Source organism: Polyodon spathula, chromosome 4 (assembly GCF_017654505.1).
Source record: "Polyodon spathula isolate WHYD16114869_AA chromosome 4, ASM1765450v1, whole genome shotgun sequence".
NCBI classification, from domain to species: domain Eukaryota; kingdom Metazoa; phylum Chordata; class Actinopteri; order Acipenseriformes; family Polyodontidae; genus Polyodon; species Polyodon spathula.
This window is the reverse complement of record NC_054537.1, coordinates 84,710,570-84,729,472: the sequence shown is the minus strand read 5'-3', so window position 1 is coordinate 84,729,472 and position 18,903 is coordinate 84,710,570. Positions and strand designations below refer to the sequence as shown.

The 18,903-nt window shown below is 36.9% G+C and overlaps 1 protein-coding gene across 1 annotated transcript in view; it reads left to right on the top strand.

The window, feature by feature from the left end:
- LOC121315003 (integrin alpha-8-like) overlaps positions 1 to 18,903 on the top strand; it is a 73,105-nt gene that overhangs the window by 11,129 nt on the left and 43,073 nt on the right. The window contains exons 5-13 of the mRNA XM_041248832.1: positions 35 to 96; positions 922 to 967; positions 5,688 to 5,813; positions 6,602 to 6,646; positions 9,807 to 9,850; positions 10,270 to 10,326; positions 10,439 to 10,491; positions 11,718 to 11,923; positions 16,415 to 16,606. Coding sequence (XP_041104766.1) covers positions 35 to 96; positions 922 to 967; positions 5,688 to 5,813; positions 6,602 to 6,646; positions 9,807 to 9,850; positions 10,270 to 10,326; positions 10,439 to 10,491; positions 11,718 to 11,923; positions 16,415 to 16,606 — 831 coding nt within the window. The remainder of the gene's footprint in view (positions 1 to 34; positions 97 to 921; positions 968 to 5,687; positions 5,814 to 6,601; positions 6,647 to 9,806; positions 9,851 to 10,269; positions 10,327 to 10,438; positions 10,492 to 11,717; positions 11,924 to 16,414; positions 16,607 to 18,903) is intronic.

The window sequence follows — 18,903 nt, the reverse complement described above, 5'->3', positions numbered from 1 at the left end:
CTCAGCAATCTTTCTGTTTGTCTATTGATTGCAGATAACCCAGACCCCGAAGGACAAGGATTTTGCCAGGCTGGTTTCAGTGTAGATTTCACGAAGGTACGCATTCATTCCATATATTCAAAATACAGGACGATAGCAGCAAAACCCTTGCTTGGAGGAGGATTTGAATCTGATTTTAGCAGTCAGAGAGAATATCAAAACCCTAATCAAATCCAGGTCAAAACTGTCACCTTTCAAACAGGTCACGCACAGGATAGAAGTCTGGATGCATTTCAACTGTTCGTCAAGGGAATAAGGCTATAGTTTGGTCTGTGGGTTCATTTTATAGCATTGCTTTATCATGCCAGCATGGGGCAGTGGGCTAATTCACAATGGCTTTCATGCCTTTCTTTTCTGGAGGCCTGAGTTAAAATCTGGCTCGAGTGATTTGTGGTATGAGTTTTAATGTCTTTACTATTCAGCACAATCAGTCTTTGTTTGAGAGAGGTCCAAGACTGGAGGACAGCACAAAAAATCTTCCGAGGCACTCAGTGCTTAATAAGTTTAAGCATAAACATAAAAAGGCATTCAACCATTCTGATAGCCAACACACATTAAAAACCGTGGTTCATAATTCTGAACATGTATAGCTTTATAAATGTTTGATTTTGTGGTGTGCTGATACTCGTAACTGCTTTTAAGAAGTATTTATCGACAGATATTAAATAAATCCATTCATTAGCAAGCTCCTTCTCTCACCTTTACAACTGATTACCAATCAACGTTAATAAACTTCCGCTTTGTGTTGTAAAAGCTGATTGGAAGCCATTGTCAGTTTACAGCCTCTGTTCGGCAGTACAGCAATAAAAATGTAAGTGACCTGGATTAGGGGAAAATAGAGTTCCAGTACTCTTATTAAATGTTTTTCATTTTTTGTCCTAGGAGGGAAACCTTGTGGTGGGAGGACCTGGGAGTTTCTATTGGCAAGGTAGAGTAGTATGGGTTTTACTTTATTCAATTTAAATACAAAGTTTACAATGAACATATGTCACATTGTTTTTAATATATGACCCTATTCACAAAACTTGAAGACACCTTCAGTAAAAGAGTAGATGTGTATCCCTGAACATGGCAGAACTGAATAAAACTGAAAAACGCTTTCCCCTGCCCTATGTCTGTGACTGGCTGTATCTCCAGAAAAGCTAGGAGAACTTAATATGTCACCACCTTACATAATGAAATTCTAAGTTTTACATGTGTAACAGGGTGGAGGCTGGGAACGAACAGCAGACCCAGCACACCATAAGCAAACGTCTTAACCACAATACAAAAGAGACTCGTTTTACATTCATGGTTTTAGAGCTTTTAACCTCATCTCATCTCACACACGGGACAGAATCTGTAATGTCAGTGGCTCACACATCACTGTCCATTACACATGCTTGTGGTCCTCTGTAAGGTATTGGTGTAGCATTGAGAACTTAATGGCGAACGTAAAAATATTCCTGTGAGTGTTCTCTTGTCAACCTAATACTTTGTTTGCACTTCAGAGAATTTTGTGCAGGCTTTTCCATAACACATACTCCCCTCTACAACCTCCTGGTTCTGGCCACTACGGGTGCACTCTACTTATAACAGATCCCGTTAGAATGGAGTTCAGTTTATAATGTACTGAGGAGGCATACCCCTGCCAAACAACATTCCATGGGACATGGACAATGGGGAATTACTCTGGTTAAAACAGACTCGTTTATAATGTATATACTGTTTAATACATACAGTACGAGCAGATGTTTTGTTTTTAATACATACTGTTGAATACATACATTGTTGGCACAGTCATTGTACAGTATGTATAACACATACAATTTTAATTAAATTTAGCAAAAATATAAATTCATATACCGGTACTACTTATTACATTCTATGGACCACAGGGGAGTGTTTCTTTGGCAGTTAAGCTTTCTTGTAGTGTTGATATTTACCTTCATTTATATATTTATTTGACAGGGACAACATTTTTTAACATTTCGGACATGTCAACAGAGAGTAAATATTTAAAGTACTTATGCTGGCAGGTTACAGACAACATTTTGAATTGAGTACAATGTACTTCATTTATAAAGTGCTGATTTCCATTGTCCCTTGGAGTCTGTTATAAGTGCACCTGTACTATAGATAAGTTAAAGCTCTGTGAATAAGCAAATGATTTATTTGTAAGAAAGCAAAAGAGCACAGTACAGTAACTCCCTCTTGCAATTAGATGAATATTCTCTATGTTTTAATGTAATGTAAAACAAAACATTTAAACATTGAGTCATTTAAGTAAATTGGGTATTTAAAAACCTAAACAAACTACATACAGTAAGGGCACTGTATTGCTAATAGCCTGGTTTTAAATATAACTGTACACATTAAATTAGACTGATAAGTGTGACACAATGAGTACTGTATATCTTAAGATTATGTGCCTAATTTAGACAAAATATATACTTTACAACCGCAGTCACTGGCTGGCACTGCATAAGGAATATTATACATTAAAATGTTAGATGATGAAGGAGTTGGGGAGCTCAGTAGGTGTCATGTCTATTTTATGATATATTCAGATTTACATTAGTAAAGCTAATCACTCCAGTCCCCCTCTTACAACAATCAACCACCTTCTTGATAACAGCCTTGGGATTTCAGTGTGGACATATCACATTTAAACTAGTGCTAGTGATGACCAAATGTAAAGCACCCATAAGTAAATCACTTTGTATTGCAACAAACAGTGGCTCTGAGTAAACTGTCTTAACGGAACTCCAATTATAAATTGTGTTAGTGACATAAAGTAGGGTAGTATTAATGGTTTTGGTCCTGGTAGACTTTTAATTATGATCAGTGTCTTCTGGCTAACTGCTGCTGGAAGCAAAGAAGAGAATTAGATATTTGCAGCTCAGAGTAAAGCTGCGCTCAAGATGGTAATGGACCTCAGAAAAAAAGTGTTTGAATTCCATACAGGGATAAATTACAACAGGAGATTTGGGAGGGCGGTTTGTCAAATTCTTATTGGCCATATTAAAATGAAATGGAACGTAATCAGACAAACCTGATGACAGGATTTTCATGCTTACATAAACAGTGTCAGGAATGATGTGAGCTTCACTGTTTAGGTTTGCTTATAATATGGCTAAGCCAATTCGCTGATCAAAATCTAAATATTTGTGGATGCGACTGTTTGGTGATTTATAACAGCTAAAACCAGGACCCTTGGTGCCCAACAAACTAATTGGGGATAGAAAAGAGGCAGAACACATGTAGGTTTACAACCTGTGCTCTCCTACATTCTACTACCAACTGAGCTCCCAGCACCATTCCTTGCAGAATTTCGCAATTAAGTTAATTAAATATTATATGAGTCATCCCAGGCATTGCGCCAGGTATCTCAGCTATCCGCCTGTCATGGGGAATGAAGGGGTGAATGGTAGCTACTATTGCTCAGTTTTCCCACAGTCATTGCATGTGACACATCATGTAACGTTTCACTTGAAATTGTAACTTAAGTAAAACAATTAGGAACCAGGATGTGTGCTGACAAAGGATATAGCTAAGTGTGCCATATGCTCAGCAATCCTTGCGCATGGCTGATTATAGGATTCTAATTGGATTTAAGGAAATTGGGAATCTCATGTGTTCAGCTGGAGACCGTTAATATACATGTGTCAATTAGGATTTGATGTCAGAAGCCCCAGCAATGACCAGCACTGGTTTGGTTAGAGCTGAGTGTGCAAGTTTTCAGCTGGTTGTTGAACAGACACAAATAGCATTTATCGTAGAGAATAATATTTGTCCCACTAGGGACATGATAGTGGTATTATGATTAAGATTAAGTTATAGTTTGGGGTAAAACCTATTAATTGCAATTAAGGTTAGTGTAGCAGGGCGGGAGCTCCCCTGTGTTATTTTGTGTTGTTTTGTTTTTATTTAGATGTGTTCTGGCAGGAGCGAGGTAGTAGCTCGTTCTCTGCCAGGAATGGTTAAAAAACTTGTGCAGAAGGTGGCCATCTCCTGAATTAATTAAGTGATTCATCTGTTGCTAAATCGGGAGAAGGTCACCTTTATATAAACCTGCAGGTCTCTGCACTCTGGGTGTGAGTGTGTGGAGGAGGAACTGGAGAGCGAGAGGAGAGAAAGAAATTTAAAACAGTCTAGGAACAGGGAAGGCAATTTGCCCAGCCTGACCTGAAGTATTTATTTTCTTTTTGTGTTTGAGACTTTGTTTTTGTTTACCTGTTTCATTTGAGCAGTGTTGTTTGTTTAAATATTTTATTTATTTTTGTGTTAAAAATAAATTGACGCAAGCACCATTGCACCATACCTGCAGTACCTGGTTTGGTTTAGGGTTGTGCTCAGAGGTTCCTGGACTCATGCATGTTACAGGAGCATTTGGCTCTTGACAAATCAACAACATGCATATTTTCATCTTATCATTGTGGAACTTAAAGTCAATCATAGCCATTTAAAAAAGGCTGATTGTAAGTAGGTTTCATAGTAGACATATTTGTCAGGATTAACTGGGATGTCTAACCATTTTGGTTGATATGCTTTTCTGTTCTCATTGCTGAACGACATACAACACATCTCAACTTTTTCATGGTTTGGGAATCAAGAGTCAAAAGTGATGTTTCATGTAAGTTAAATTCTGTTTAATGTGCTTGACAGTTAAACAGATTTCATAGACTTCAACTCTCAGAAGACAGATACTCCAGTGAAGTTTGGAAAAGTGCTTAAAACCTAGTTCTGCTCCTCCTTTTAAAACAGCAATAGAAGAAAAAGGGTTGACCTCTTGAATGAATCAGATCTTTACAGACTCATCATAGGAAGTAGCTGTCATAGCCAGTCGTTACAGGCTGCTGTGCGAGTAGTTGCAGAATTATTCTGAGATTTTAGAACTTGTCATTGTATTCTAGCCAGACAAAAGGAAACCCTGTAAAGGTAACATTACAGAAGGCACGATTGCTTGTTTACCAACAGGATCTTTAAAATGTAATCAGTGTGTAGAAAAACACGTTGGAAGATAAGGAAAGACCGATTGCTAGCCACCTCGCAAAAGCAGAAAGCAAATTGTGACAAAAATAGCTTTGAGTTTGACATCGAACAAAGAATAACAAGTGCATTTCTTTTCACCTAAATGTTAAAAAATGCTTGATTTGGGTATTTTTCATCCTTGCGCAGCTTTCTTGGCAAAATTTCTGTCTTTCTGGTTTAAGTGCTTGGCATTCATCCACCAATTAAACATGCTTTTTATACTCTTCTACTTCTTAATGTATTTTAATTATTAGCAGAAAATAGATTTCTTATCAAATATATAGTGCATACCAGGTTTATTTAGAATATGCTGTATAGTATGAACACATTTGATTGACAGTTATTGTGTCCGCCATGCAAACAGATTATAGAGATACCTTGAATAAGCAGCTACCAGTGTTGAGTCCGGTACAGTAGGTTACCAGTGAATTCAAGTAGCATTTCTTGGGCTATCTGGAGGCTGTTTGAATAAATATAACAACTGATCATTTGAAAGTGATTGAAGGGTTATGTTCTTCAGTAGATTATCTAAGGATATTCGGATGGACACTTCCACTGTATCTCCGGGTCTGATATCCCAGTAAGCATGCTGGCTATTCTGTTTACAAAAATGTATTTCTTTTTTGTGAACAAAGGACAGGTAATCACGACCAGTGTGGCTGAGATCATCAATGGGTTTTCGTTCAAAGAAATCCTGAGAAAAGTCAAAGGGGAAAAACAAACCGGAGCAGCCCCAGACAGCTATGATGACAACTACCTTGGTAAGTTGGCCTTCTGGGATATGATCCTGACATTTACGAAGCCTGACATCACTGACTTTTCCAGAAACTTTATGTGGCTTACAATGCATGAAACCCATATTCTAGCTAGAAACATTCAGCAGATGGATTCTTAGGCTCTTGTGGTACCAACAGTTACTATTGTTAAAATCGTTTCATGCTACCTTTTTTTATACAAGATACAGTAAAATTACAAAACATAATTTGTATACCAGTCCTATTTTTTTCCTGACCATTGCTTTCATAGTTGCATATAACTTTTTTTTTTTGCTCTGTTAAACACTTTGGGATCTCTTCATGAGCTACTGTATATCAAATTAAATGACGCAGTTGAAACAAATGAATTTAAACAATGTACTTCACACAAGCTAGGTGTGTATTGTACTTCATCATTTCATTATCCTCTTCAAAACTGGCCAAATGTTTGCTTTTTAACATTTCAATTTGTACTTAACTTTATTGTTTGTTTGTTTGTTTTTTAATTTATTTATTTTACTTTTAATATATATTATAGATATTGAATTGTAAGGTGCCACTGTATATAGTAGGTCAAACTACAGATAATTATAGACTGTTGAAAGTCTTTCAGCCAGAGTGCCAGGCTAGAGTATCAAAATGGTGACATCACAACAAGCCACATCTCTAATCCACTGAATAGTATCATCTTATTGAACTCTTTTCATTTCTTTACTTCTGCTTAGTCAATAGTCCCTGTTACAAAGACATGCCCTGTCCTATAATCCATTACTAATGTTTACTGTGTCCTACAGGATACTCGGTTGCCGTGGGGGAATTTACAGGAGATTCCGAGCAAGGTAAAAATCCCCTTTTACTAGGATTCCGGCCACACTCAGGATATTATGTATTCACAGAACACTTTTTCTGTACAAAGCAATTTGTAATATGTTGTACAACTATATATGCTCTTGTTATAATTGTTGGATAATTTCCTTTAGCCTTGACCAAAGAATAAAGTTACTATTCCTCAGCGGATGTGAAAGGACTGCTTGTAAATGGAAAAGTTTTCTTTTTCACTCTTGGGAGGGATCACTGAAATATTTACTATTGCATTCTGTCATCGAGTTAGATGGAACAAATTGCAAGTGCCATATCTTCAGTCAGCCTGAATATAGATTTAACTTTAACAGTTTATTTATCGACATGTAGAAATGTATAGGGAAAACACAGTTAAACAATATTAGTGCTATGTTTTATACAGTACTTTGGTTGCCATGGTTTTGGCTCCGATTTGCAACCATTTGAAGTTGTTTAGGGCTTTAAAAGTGTATTTACAAGATATATTTTTCAGCTGCTATTCAATATTGGAAGTAGTTTATTTAATACCGGTAATTGTTGAGCACAAACATAAACAAGCAAGTCAGTAAGTAAATACAGTACCGGTGTTGTTCAAACTGTAAATAACTTCTCAGTCTAACTTCAGTTTCTGTCTTCACCTTTTGATACAGTATCTGGCACTTTATAGCACAGACATCTTATTCAGCATTTGTTTTATAACTAAAGAAATATCAGGCCTATTACGTAGTTATCTTTCTAATGTATTTACTTTTTTGTTGCGAGAGGAGCTGCGGCTTTCTCTGGGAGACGAGACACTTCTTCACTTCAGCCCCGTTCCGGCAGCCGAACCAGGGGCGAGCCCATTCCCTCTTTTCCTTTCTCAACCCGCTCTCCTTCTCACACTTGGTTTGCTTGTCTGTCGCTTCGAACTGAACTCCCGACCACCGATTAGCCAGGATATTTATAATTTAAAAACTGCTAATTAAAATTATCCACAAGTGGGAATGTTACCTTTTTTTATTTATTTTTGTAAAAAATAATATAGCGTTAATAACATGGTGCTTTATGTATGGTTAATTCATGGAAAGTTACGTTTTTGCTTCACTATATGTGCATTATAGAGAGGGAGTTATTTTATTTTGTATTTTAGTCAGATGTGTGTTATTTGTCCCCCGTTTATAACGCTCTTCGGTTATTACGCTCTGAGGCAGTGTGCCCCGCCCATGTGTGGATTTTGTGTTATATGTTGCGTGTGGTGTGTTAATGTTGTTGTATAGGTATTGTTGCACGGGATATAAATGGGTCTATGTAGCTCGAGTGATTTAAAATATATACTTGTATTTAGGCACAGGGATTGCATAATCGCTTCACGTGCAGATAAAGTATGTGAGCACGGGACTGCACAAATTAGTTCATGTGCTGGGATTCAAGAGAATAATGAATTGGTAATTGAATCCCAGCGCTACAGTATATATAGATGCACGTTTTACTCACTTGGGGTTGTGTGTTTGATGAGCGGAGGACGGGTGTGGAGAGAAGAGAAAATAAAAAGTAAGAAATAACAAATGCTACTCGTGCGAGAGGACTCGCACGATACTTGTTTAGTGTTTATCCACTGCCTGTTTTGTTTGTCGATTTATTTTGGCCTCAAGTGCCTTGTGCTGTTTTTTGTTTATATCTTTTATTTGTTTCATTTAATGAAACGTACTGAGTGCTCCAGCGTCTCAGTTTTCACCTGCCAGTACTGCCTGTCTATGGACTCCTTTCTGGCCTGCCATCACCCCTACAGCCAGCCTGTTCACACGCTCTTATTGTGTGTCCCCCAAGACCCACGTTATAGCAAGGGAGCACTGTATATATATTTTTTAATAGTACAGTATAGTACATGGATGAAGGCTATATTTGCATACTGAGCCATTCTTAAAAAAGACATAATATCACAGTAGTGACGTCGAAAAGTGATAATTCCTCTAGAGGAAAATATATTTGAACTTTGACCCATTCGACTCCTCGAGACCATCACTTTCAATTCAAACACAAAATGTCTCGTTTTCAATCACTCAACAACACCCACACTACAGAAATGTGCATTAATGATCAACAAAATGAGAATGTTAAAAAAAAAAAAAGATGTAAAGCTGGTACATTCGTATCTCAGAGAAACTGGAGAAACGGATAACGACATAGAACATCTGTACAGCACTGAAACACTGTTTAAAAAAACGAACTGTTCTGCTGAACCTCGTCTTCTTTAATATTAGCATCACAAGGGTATCCATGTATTATAAAAAAAAATAAATAGATGGGCCTCTTCAGTGAGTTACAGGAAAACAATTCCATCTTGGGTTTCTGTGACAGTTTATACATAACTCAACCTTCGGTCTCGTAATTTATGACGTCACAGAAACCGTAGATGAAATTATTTTCCTGTAATTCACTGAAGACCCTCTATTATTCCATATATTATGTAAAGCTTATGTTGTGATGGTAAAAAATAAAGATGCATTTTGCAGACTGGTGCCCAGTTCCTTTAAGAAAAAAGTTGAATACAGGCATACAGTATTTAGTTTAGCCCCAACTTACATTTATTCATGACTACTGTATATGGACTTCAGAATATTAAATGAGAGTCAGTGTGTGTGTGTTTATGCATTATGTAGATTTGAATGTGTCCTGCCTTCTGATGCACTCCGAAAATGAAACAGAGACATGGTGTCTCCAAGATTGCCTGTTCTAGGAGGCTATGATAAATGTTTGGTGAAAATTTGTAAAAATTCAAGACTGTTATTTTGTCCACCATGCAAAGTGTAACGGACAGAAACAGAGAAAAACAGATGACAGATGCACCCTGAATAAGAAGCTACCAGTGTTGAGTCCAGTAGGTTAGCAGTTCATTTAAGTTTCATTGTTCTCCAACCTGCTAACAGGAAGTTACAATTGTCCATTCTGCGGGTCTTCCAACTTATTGCTGACCCTGGACATTGCCAATGTCATCATTAATTCACCATTTTTACCACTGATTTACGCTGAAGCATTTTTCCGGGCGACAGAGACAATGTGTCTCCAAGGTTTCCTGTTCAATATTTTAAACAAAACCATCATATCACAATCAGTGGTTTGTATGTATGTTGTGTGAAACTGCCGCTGTTTTCATTAATGACATCTCCTTGTATTTTGAAGAACTCATTGCTGGAGTTCCAAGAGGAGCACACAACTTTGGATATGTAAGTACATGTGTTTTAAGGGTGGTTGGGGTGGTCACTTTGTTTATTTATTCTAAACATGTTTTACCAGCCTATAACTCAACTTAGTAGTGGCCTTGTACACAGTTCTAAATTGCTATCCTTACAAAGTGGAAAGGTTTATCTTATCTACTGGAACCCTGTGTGGGTCGTAGACAGTTTCCTGAAAAATGTGGAGCATGGTTGACCCAAGGCATGACCATCACAGTAAAGAATCAGAATCAAACATTAAAGTCTAAAAAAAAATCAGCTTGACCTGACAGAGAGCTCCAATTAAATCAGAGGAGAAAGGACTGAAGGCGCTGGGATGAAAAACAGATATCCATCCCTACTGCACCGTATAGTAGCCAATTTGCAGGCTTTTTAAATAGCAGATTTCATATACAGTATTATCATTTCAGGTAGCAGTCATAAATTCTTCAGATTTGACCTTCATCCAGAATTTCACTGGTGAACAGGTATTTGATTTGATTTTAAATCTTTTTCTTAGATAGGGCTTATCTTTATGCATAACATTCCATAGCAACACTAAAGACAGTATAAATGTTTATTTATTTACATATTTTGCAGATGGCATCATACTTTGGCTACACACTGGCTGTGTCAGATCTGAATGGTGATGGGTAAGTTTAGCACCAGTTTTAGTTATTAAAACGTTCAGTGTACCAATAATAAAAACAGACAGGGAGCATCTCCTGGGACCTTAATGATTTTGAGGATGATAAGAGATCACATTCCCAGATATTGAGTGAAAAAACAGAACCGTTGCTATCTTTTAGACAGTAAAACTAAGATGAGCAATAGTACTGAGTCAACAGTTTTATTGCACTGATTTTTGTTTTGAGCTTTTGATTTTTCAGTGCAAACTTTAAAGCTCACTGTTAACTTACCATACCTTACCTTGTCTCACTTGGCGGGGGGCTGTGTGGTCCCTCCATTGGAGTTGTGTGCATTTGCCTTGAAGCCCAGTGAACAGTAAACAGTAGGAGCAGAGAGAAAAGTGTACATGTTGGAACAGTGCTATGGAGAACACTAATACACTGAAATGCAACAGCAGGGACCTCATAACCTAGTATGGAGCTACTGCAAGTGTGACTATTGTAGGATCAGGCCACTGTGTAATCCTTCCTGTCCAGCTGTTTTTAAACCCATTAGCCAGGCATGAAACCCACACGGAGAACACTTGGCTTAGATTCTGTCAAATTCTTCATGCCCAGTTCCTGCTGGGATGAAGTTGAACCAGGGACAGAACCTTTCATTAGCAGCCAGCTAATTTTGCAATAGATATGAGGATGCCTTTTAAAAGGATTTTTAATGCAGATATATCCTGTATGCTTAAAGAACTGTTTTTTATCATGCCTCTCCACTTAGGGAAGCTGGAATTAGTTCTAAGAACATATTCATGTTTCCCTGCTTTGTGGCCTTGTTTTAATAATTGAAATGCCAAGATTGCAGTTGTTTCTTTTTCCAAATGGAGCCACAAACATACCACCTGTGATGTGTATACCCTGCTTCCAATTAGTTCTCAACAGTCAAGTTTGGTTTCCATTTAGAGGAATTCTAGCATTCCTATTTTCATATACACTATCAACAAGTATTGGGACAGCAATGCATAAGATATATTATTGCACACCAAAACACTATAAAGATACATCTTTATGGACCTTTACGATCATTAGCTTATGTAGCTTGAGTTTCCTTCCCAGATAGGACTTTCTTCTCGTCATTGTGCTACAATAAAACACAATGGCTAGAACTCTGCAAGGAATTCTTTAGTTCATGAGTCTATTTTGGTATCGCCAGAAGTCCAAGTTATTCATTAAGGAAGGTCATGTTGCATTTTTTTCAGTTTGGATGACATATTAGTAGGTGCTCCGCTCTACATGGATCGTGAATTTGAGAGCAAACCCAAAGAAGTGGGACGAGTCTACATCTATCTGCAGGAAGATGCCTTATTTTTTAAGGATGCCATTATACTATCAGGGACTGAAGTATTTGGCCGATTTGGCAGCTCCATTGCCTCTCTCGGGGATGTAAACCTGGATGGATATCATGGTAGGTCATTTTTTTTTACATGTTGTAATAAGGTGTGGGAGTCCACTGCAAATGAGTGAGAGAGGCCGAGGCATGCAGTTGACCAGCACACAAAATAATGTGCCGGTATTATTGCAAGTAACCGCTGCTAGGGTACTTCAGTGCTGCTCCCACTAAAAAGGGAGGTCCTGCTGCAGGAACACCCTCCTAACACACTCTCTCCGTAACCTTATTGTGAGATTGGAAATCCCCTAACCTAGTTCCAGTTCTAAACGTGGCACTTATGACCCTGTTTCCACACATGGTTGCCGCGTACTTGGTTCCCTCACCTTGGTCGGTCACATGCAGGCATGTTCGCTTTTGTTATTTGCTTTTTATTCCAGCAAAAGCCATTTATGATGCAGCGAAATTGAAATATTCTACCTAGGCGTGTTAACAAAGAGGACATCCTAATGTACGCCCCAAGCCCAACTTCCATTATGTTTTCATCACTGGAAAGCTTAAACTCATTGTTTTGGCAAGGAGAAAAGCAAAGCAAATGTTTTAAACCACTCAGAACATTTATCTTCTTCTGTTGTTCCTAAAAGCAAGTTGTTTCTTGAAGTTAGCATTCATAACATTGCTTGTTGTTGAAATTGAGGCCCTATTTCCAGCACAACAAAAAGGCCTATTGTCATCAAGAACAAAATTATATCATAATAACATTTTAAAAAGCTCTAATCCGGACAGACCCTGCACATTTATAGATCTTGTTTTAGAATATCAGTTTTCTGTCAGATTGTTATTCATCTGGTTGTCATGCAATGCAACATACTGCCACGAATGTCATACCATGCTGTAGGGTTTTTTAGCGACTGTTTGAAAGCTCTAAGGGGCAATGCCCAATTTTTTTTTTTAATTGCCACAGTAAATTGTTAGATATCATCTTTGTTTTATGATGGAAATGTATTGAATCTATACTGGACATTCACTTGGCAGGAGCCCTGCATTTTTTAGCTTTTAATTTAGATATGTTACAGCAAGTACATTTTTGACATACTTACTGTAACACATTGTACTATATCCTCTTCTGGCCATGGGGCAGAGCAAAAGGCGTACACATGTAAATAATGTATTGTTTATATTTATAGTTTAAATAAAACACTGAACCGAAGTGTGTACTAGATAGGGCGGGGTTTCAGGGTTTTGCAGTTGTAAATAAAGTTGAAAAGTTTTGAATTTTAGTTTGGCATGGATGGGGTTAAATCCAACTTTGCCAAATCCATGTGCGGAATGTGGCTGGGGCTTAATTGACTAATTGATGATCAGTTAAGCCCAGCTTAAAGGAGCTGGAAAGCCAGTTCTTTTGGTTCTAGTTCCAGCTAGTGTACAGCCTCGCTACTGTGTGGAGAGCCAGGGTGAATGAGTTGTGCAGGGATTAATTTAAGTGATTTTGATCCCACAGCAGTTTATTTAGTGTGTCACAGAGTAGGTTCCGGACTGGGACCTCCCTTTTAGTGGATGCAGCGCTAAGGTAGTGTTTGGCAAACTTTTCTTTTTAGTTGGCAAACTTTTCATTTTTTCTTTTCTCACTGTATTTTGTTTTGCATTTTTGTAGTTAAGGTTATCATTGTTGGTACCCTAGTGGCGGCCACCTGTTAATACAGCTTTTTTTTTTTTTGTTTTTAATAAAACCTGGACGCCTCAGTGGCACTGTGAACTGCATACCTCTGTCTCTCTCTCATCATTCAGTGGACACCCACAACAAAAGTAGCATGAACTAAGACCCCCTGTTACAGGCTACTAAAATGGCCACTCAGTTTTTCACTTATGGATTTTCTCTACATACATAAAAATACTGCCGCTGGGCTGAATGAGAAGTTATTGAGGACTACTGCAGGAGAGAGGAAACCCAGAATCTCTCTAGAGGTTAAGCTTTCTGAACAAGGTATTGACAGAAAGTTGCATCCTGGGAATATGTGCAGAATTAACTAACGATAATGCAAAAAAAAAAAACTGACAAAAACAACTTGGCGTACATATTTCTGCTTAAAACTCCCTGCACCCCTTAACATGCATTATGGTTGTTAGAAAGTCTACATGTATCTACATTCATCAACAAGCCACATGATAGCAGACCCCAGTTTTAGGGGTGGGAGTATTTAGCTCACCCGGTGCTGTAAATGGCATAATACCAATGTCTTCTTATTGGCTTTGAAAAGAACCCACAACATTAACATCTGCTTTTGTGGTAACGCGTGCTAATCTGTTTTCAGACCCATGCACGTTCCAAGGACTTTTACTGGTTTGGTTTTACTGGTATGATTCCTCTCAAAATGCAGAGCCCAGCAACAGGAACTGATCTCATCAAATAACAATGCCGGCATTAACTTTAAATAACCACAGTCATCCATATCATTTTTGTCACTTTGCAGATTAATTAAAAAAAAAAAAAAAGCACCAGACATTACAACTTCAGGAATGAAGTATTAGTAAATTCTAACAGTAATAATATCTGATATTTATATATCTGAGTGTGGATTTCTGTTGGTGGTCACCAACAGCATTTTGAGATTATACATTATGGCATTAAATATGGGATGTAATATAGGTGCTAATACTGTATAAAGTAGGGGTATTAAAGGCACATGTTTTAAAGAATGAATCAGTGATGACTAGTCCATATATATATATATATATCTATATAATATATATATATATATATTATATATATATATGTATGTATGTATGTAATGCTGTTTAAAGAAACTAAAAATATTTTAAGTGATTTTTATAATTTCTAATTGTTCTACTGAAATATATAAATTAGAGATTCAGCTTTATAATAAAACAACAAATTATTACGTAACATGCATACATTGAAAAATAACATGCAAACTAATTTCATACTTTGACAGAAGTATTTGTGCAATCAACATATTTCATATGAAACCCATTCATTGGTAATTATTGTCAATTATCATGATTGAAAACCAGCATCTGATGATAATTATAGAATAAATAGATACATAATTATCAAGTGCTGAAAAATAAATTGGAAATTTGTGATTTGAAAAAGCAACAAAAATGGTTTAAACTAAACAGTCCAGCAACAATCTCAAAATGCAAGTGATACAAATAAATGAAAAAGGAGAACCTACCAGAAAAATAGCAGAAAGACTTGGTTTACAGAAAAGCATTGTGTGGCTATTATTGAAAAACACAGGAGAACAGGAACGACTGCAACTAGCTACAGGTGTGGAAGACCAAGAAAGATTTCTGCAAAATCTATAAGAATCGCTAGAGCAGCCCAGCAAAATACTCAGATTACTGCAAAATACTTGACACAAGAATTGAGAGAAGATGGTCAAGAAATTTATGAGCGAACAATTCAGCGATACCTTAACAAGATTAATGTCCATGGGTGAAAACCAAGATACAAAGCTTTGTCAAAAACAATACACAAAAGAAACCGATTGGAGTTTTCTATTGGTGAAGCCTGATGATTTCTTCAAACAAATTTTGTGGTCAGACGAATCCAAAATATATATATTTTTTTCACTGAGAAAGCAATAATATGTTTGGAGGAAGAGAGGAGAAGAATTTAAAGAAAAGTTCATCATGCCCGGTGTTAAACATGGTGGAGGTTGTGTGATGGTATGGGCTTGTTTATTTCTTCCTCAGGCGCTGGCAACCTTTATATTGTAGAAGGATCAATGAATGCTGAAAAATATCAAGAAATTTTGCACTCTCATTTGTTAACCAGTGCTAGAAGGCTTATTGGACAGAAGCTTGTATTCCAGTAGGATAATGACCCTAAGCATTTTGTAAAGTCTACAAAGTAATTTCTGAAAAAAAAAAATATTAAAGTTATAGATTGGTCATCTCAGTCCACAGACTTGAATCCCATCGAGATGTTGGGGATTGACTTGAAGACTGCTGTTGCAAAAAGCAAACCAATGTCGATTGCAGAACCCAAAGCTGTTTGTTTTAAAAAAATTGGTAAAAATATCTCCAGAAAGATGCCAGAAACTGGTTTCAAAATAAAAAAAGACCGTCAGCTGTAAAGGAAGCAAAGGGTGGGCACACAAAATATTAATGTAAGGGTGCCCAAATACTTTTGTCAAAGTATAAAATTAGTTTTTGCATGTTATTTTTCATTTTATGCATGGTATGTAAAAATGTGTTTTATTATAAAGCTAAGGTAAGAGCAAAAGATTTGTTTTCTCGCCCGTCTCAAAACGGATCAGGATGGCATTGCAAATGCTCCATGTCCACATGACAGAATTTTTTTGTTCAAGTTTGGTGAAAATACGTGTGGTAGTTTGTTGTTAAATTGGTTTTGACAAAAACTGTTTGTGCTAAAATAACTAAAAAAAGGCTGCTTGTTTAAGCACCATATCTGATGTCTTTTGGAATTGTCAGCTCTTACCATCAAGTAAAATATTGTTTTTTGTGTTTTTTTTTTTTGTTAGTCGAGGTTTTGTTTGATTTTAGCATTACCAGTTACAGGTCCTCTTTCTCATGTTGTAGATATTGCAGTTGGGGCTCCATTTGCAGGTGAGGATCGCAGAGGCAGAGTTTTTATCTACAACGGACAGAAGGATGGATTGAAACTGCCTCCTTCACAGGTTCTGAAAGGAGCCTGGGCCTCTCAGTCTATACCAGCAGGATTCGGTTTTACTCTGAGGGGAGACTCAGACGTGGACCAGAATGAATATCCAGGTAAGTAGCACAGTAAAAGAGAAATTCCATCTCCCCCTCTCTGTCTCTCGATCTCGTTCTGGAAAACACATTACACCTTTTTTAGGGTAAAGGTCAAACCCAAGAATAGGTATCAAAAGTAAAAATACAATGTAGGTCTTCCCTTTTAAAGAGCGTACAAATACACAACGTTTACAAAGATAAAAAAAGGTATTTGGTAGTAACAAGAGGTGGATCTGATGTATATTCGCCAGGAGTATCTTTATACACAGAAAATAGGTTTAGTCTGTAAATAATTTATAAAGCAGCAAACTCTATTTTAAGACAACTGAAGATACTGTAAAAAATATATTTTACTCAACCTAAGGATTTTCTGTATTTATAGTGTGCTTTTTCAAGTACATGGAGGACTAATTCATTGGAGGAGAATCCTGAATTCATAATTTAAGTATACAAATCCATTGTTGTCCATGTATTTAGGTCTACGTCAAGACACGCTCCATTTCTGTGCTTTATGGAGCGGCTTACTTTAGGACTCATCCCAACAGAATTAGATCACTGGGGATTTTAAATAGTTTTTTCATTCGTTACTGTGATCCGTTGTCTTTCAAAGGAAACGATAACATCACAGAGAGTTTCTAAAAACCATAAGTCAAGCCTTGACTGTAACCCACTTCCCGGTGAGGGAGACTCAAGATCACCTGGGTTCCTCACTTCCCTCTGTCAAGCCAATCGCATCTTCTTTATTCACCGTCACAATGTCCGTTACCAAGCTCCTGAACTCTGGAGGCAGAAACTTGCCTGCAAGCTCTTTGTCTGGACTCACTGTGCTCCTGACATGTAGGGTTAGGCAAACCTTGATCATGCAGTTCTCCTTCCTAATCCCAGCAAATGCCAATGCAGCCCAAAATCAGGAAGATGATTTTAAGCACACCTACATGCATTACCCTGCACTCAGTTTTATTTATTGCCTGTAAACATGAAAATGAAATTCCCTTATTGTAAAGTACATCATTAACTAATATCACTTTCACACCAAAAGCTTGGACACCTTATCTGCTGTTTGCTTTTGCTAGGGGGTTAATTTTCATGTAGCACTGCAGTCATGTGACTAGAAATTAGGGATTCATGACTGAACAATCAACCATGATTTTATTACATTGTGAATATTTTAAACTATTTGCACATAATGCATTTTAATTTGTAACGCATGCAGTCGCAAAACTTTGGTTTAGATTTTTTTTTCTTTTTACTGGAACTTAAACTTTATTCTTACAAACTTTTAGGTCTAGAAGAATTATAAACTAAGTGCTGGACTTGTATTACCAGAACATCAGATTTTGTTGGTCTCCAAGCAGGAAATCTTGTTTTTATAAACGTCATACCAGTCTGATTCTGATGTGTTGTATGTAAGTGTATCCAGTTGCCAGGCACCATTGGGGATCCAGGTAATTATTATAAGCCAGGGTAGAAATCACCATTTTATAAATCACTCCAACTTTATATATATTTTTCCAATGGATGATTAGAAAAACTGTAAGGTGACAAAAACTGTGAGGTAACAGTATTATAAAAAAAAAAACAAAGCATGTATAATACAGAAACAAAGTAGATTATTGTTGAGGTTCAAAGGTAGTCACATAAACAAAGTGTACTTGTTAAGAAAAGGCTGTACCTTGTTTCCCTGTCATTATACCTAGACAATCACTTATAGTATTGAGTATCAAAGAGGAGTTCATTCCTTAACCTTTATAATGGTTTACATTTCACAAAGCCCTAATCAAGTTAGTAATGCATGCCTGAGTCGTAATGGAGGAGATACCATTCTTAGAGCAAATAGGACCGAGGTTTGATCAGTTGTTTCTCAGATATTAATCTTATCCAACCTGCCTTGCTAATTTGTATTGTACAGTGCTTTGAATGTTTGTCAGACAAGTTTGTACAGCTCATTTGCTGCTAATATCCTGTCTAAATCTTTATTTATAACACCCATTGAAAATGTAATGGCCGAACCATCTTTATTCTGAGAGCATTCTAGTTCACGTTCCCAAAAATATAAATGAATGCCAGAAACTGGAATTTCCTAGACGTTGAAATGGATTAAGTTCTATTTCAAGAACATGGAGAGGTAAAATGTGAAGAAAATAATGTATTAAATATACTATTAAACAGTATTGTGTATAACTGTTACATTTTTGTTAGGATCTAAATCAATGAATTACATTTTTGAAATCTAAACTAAAATGCATAGCATTCTATGTGGTGTACAAGTAAAACATAAACAAAACAGGCCGACTACAATGTACGGTCTTGTGTAG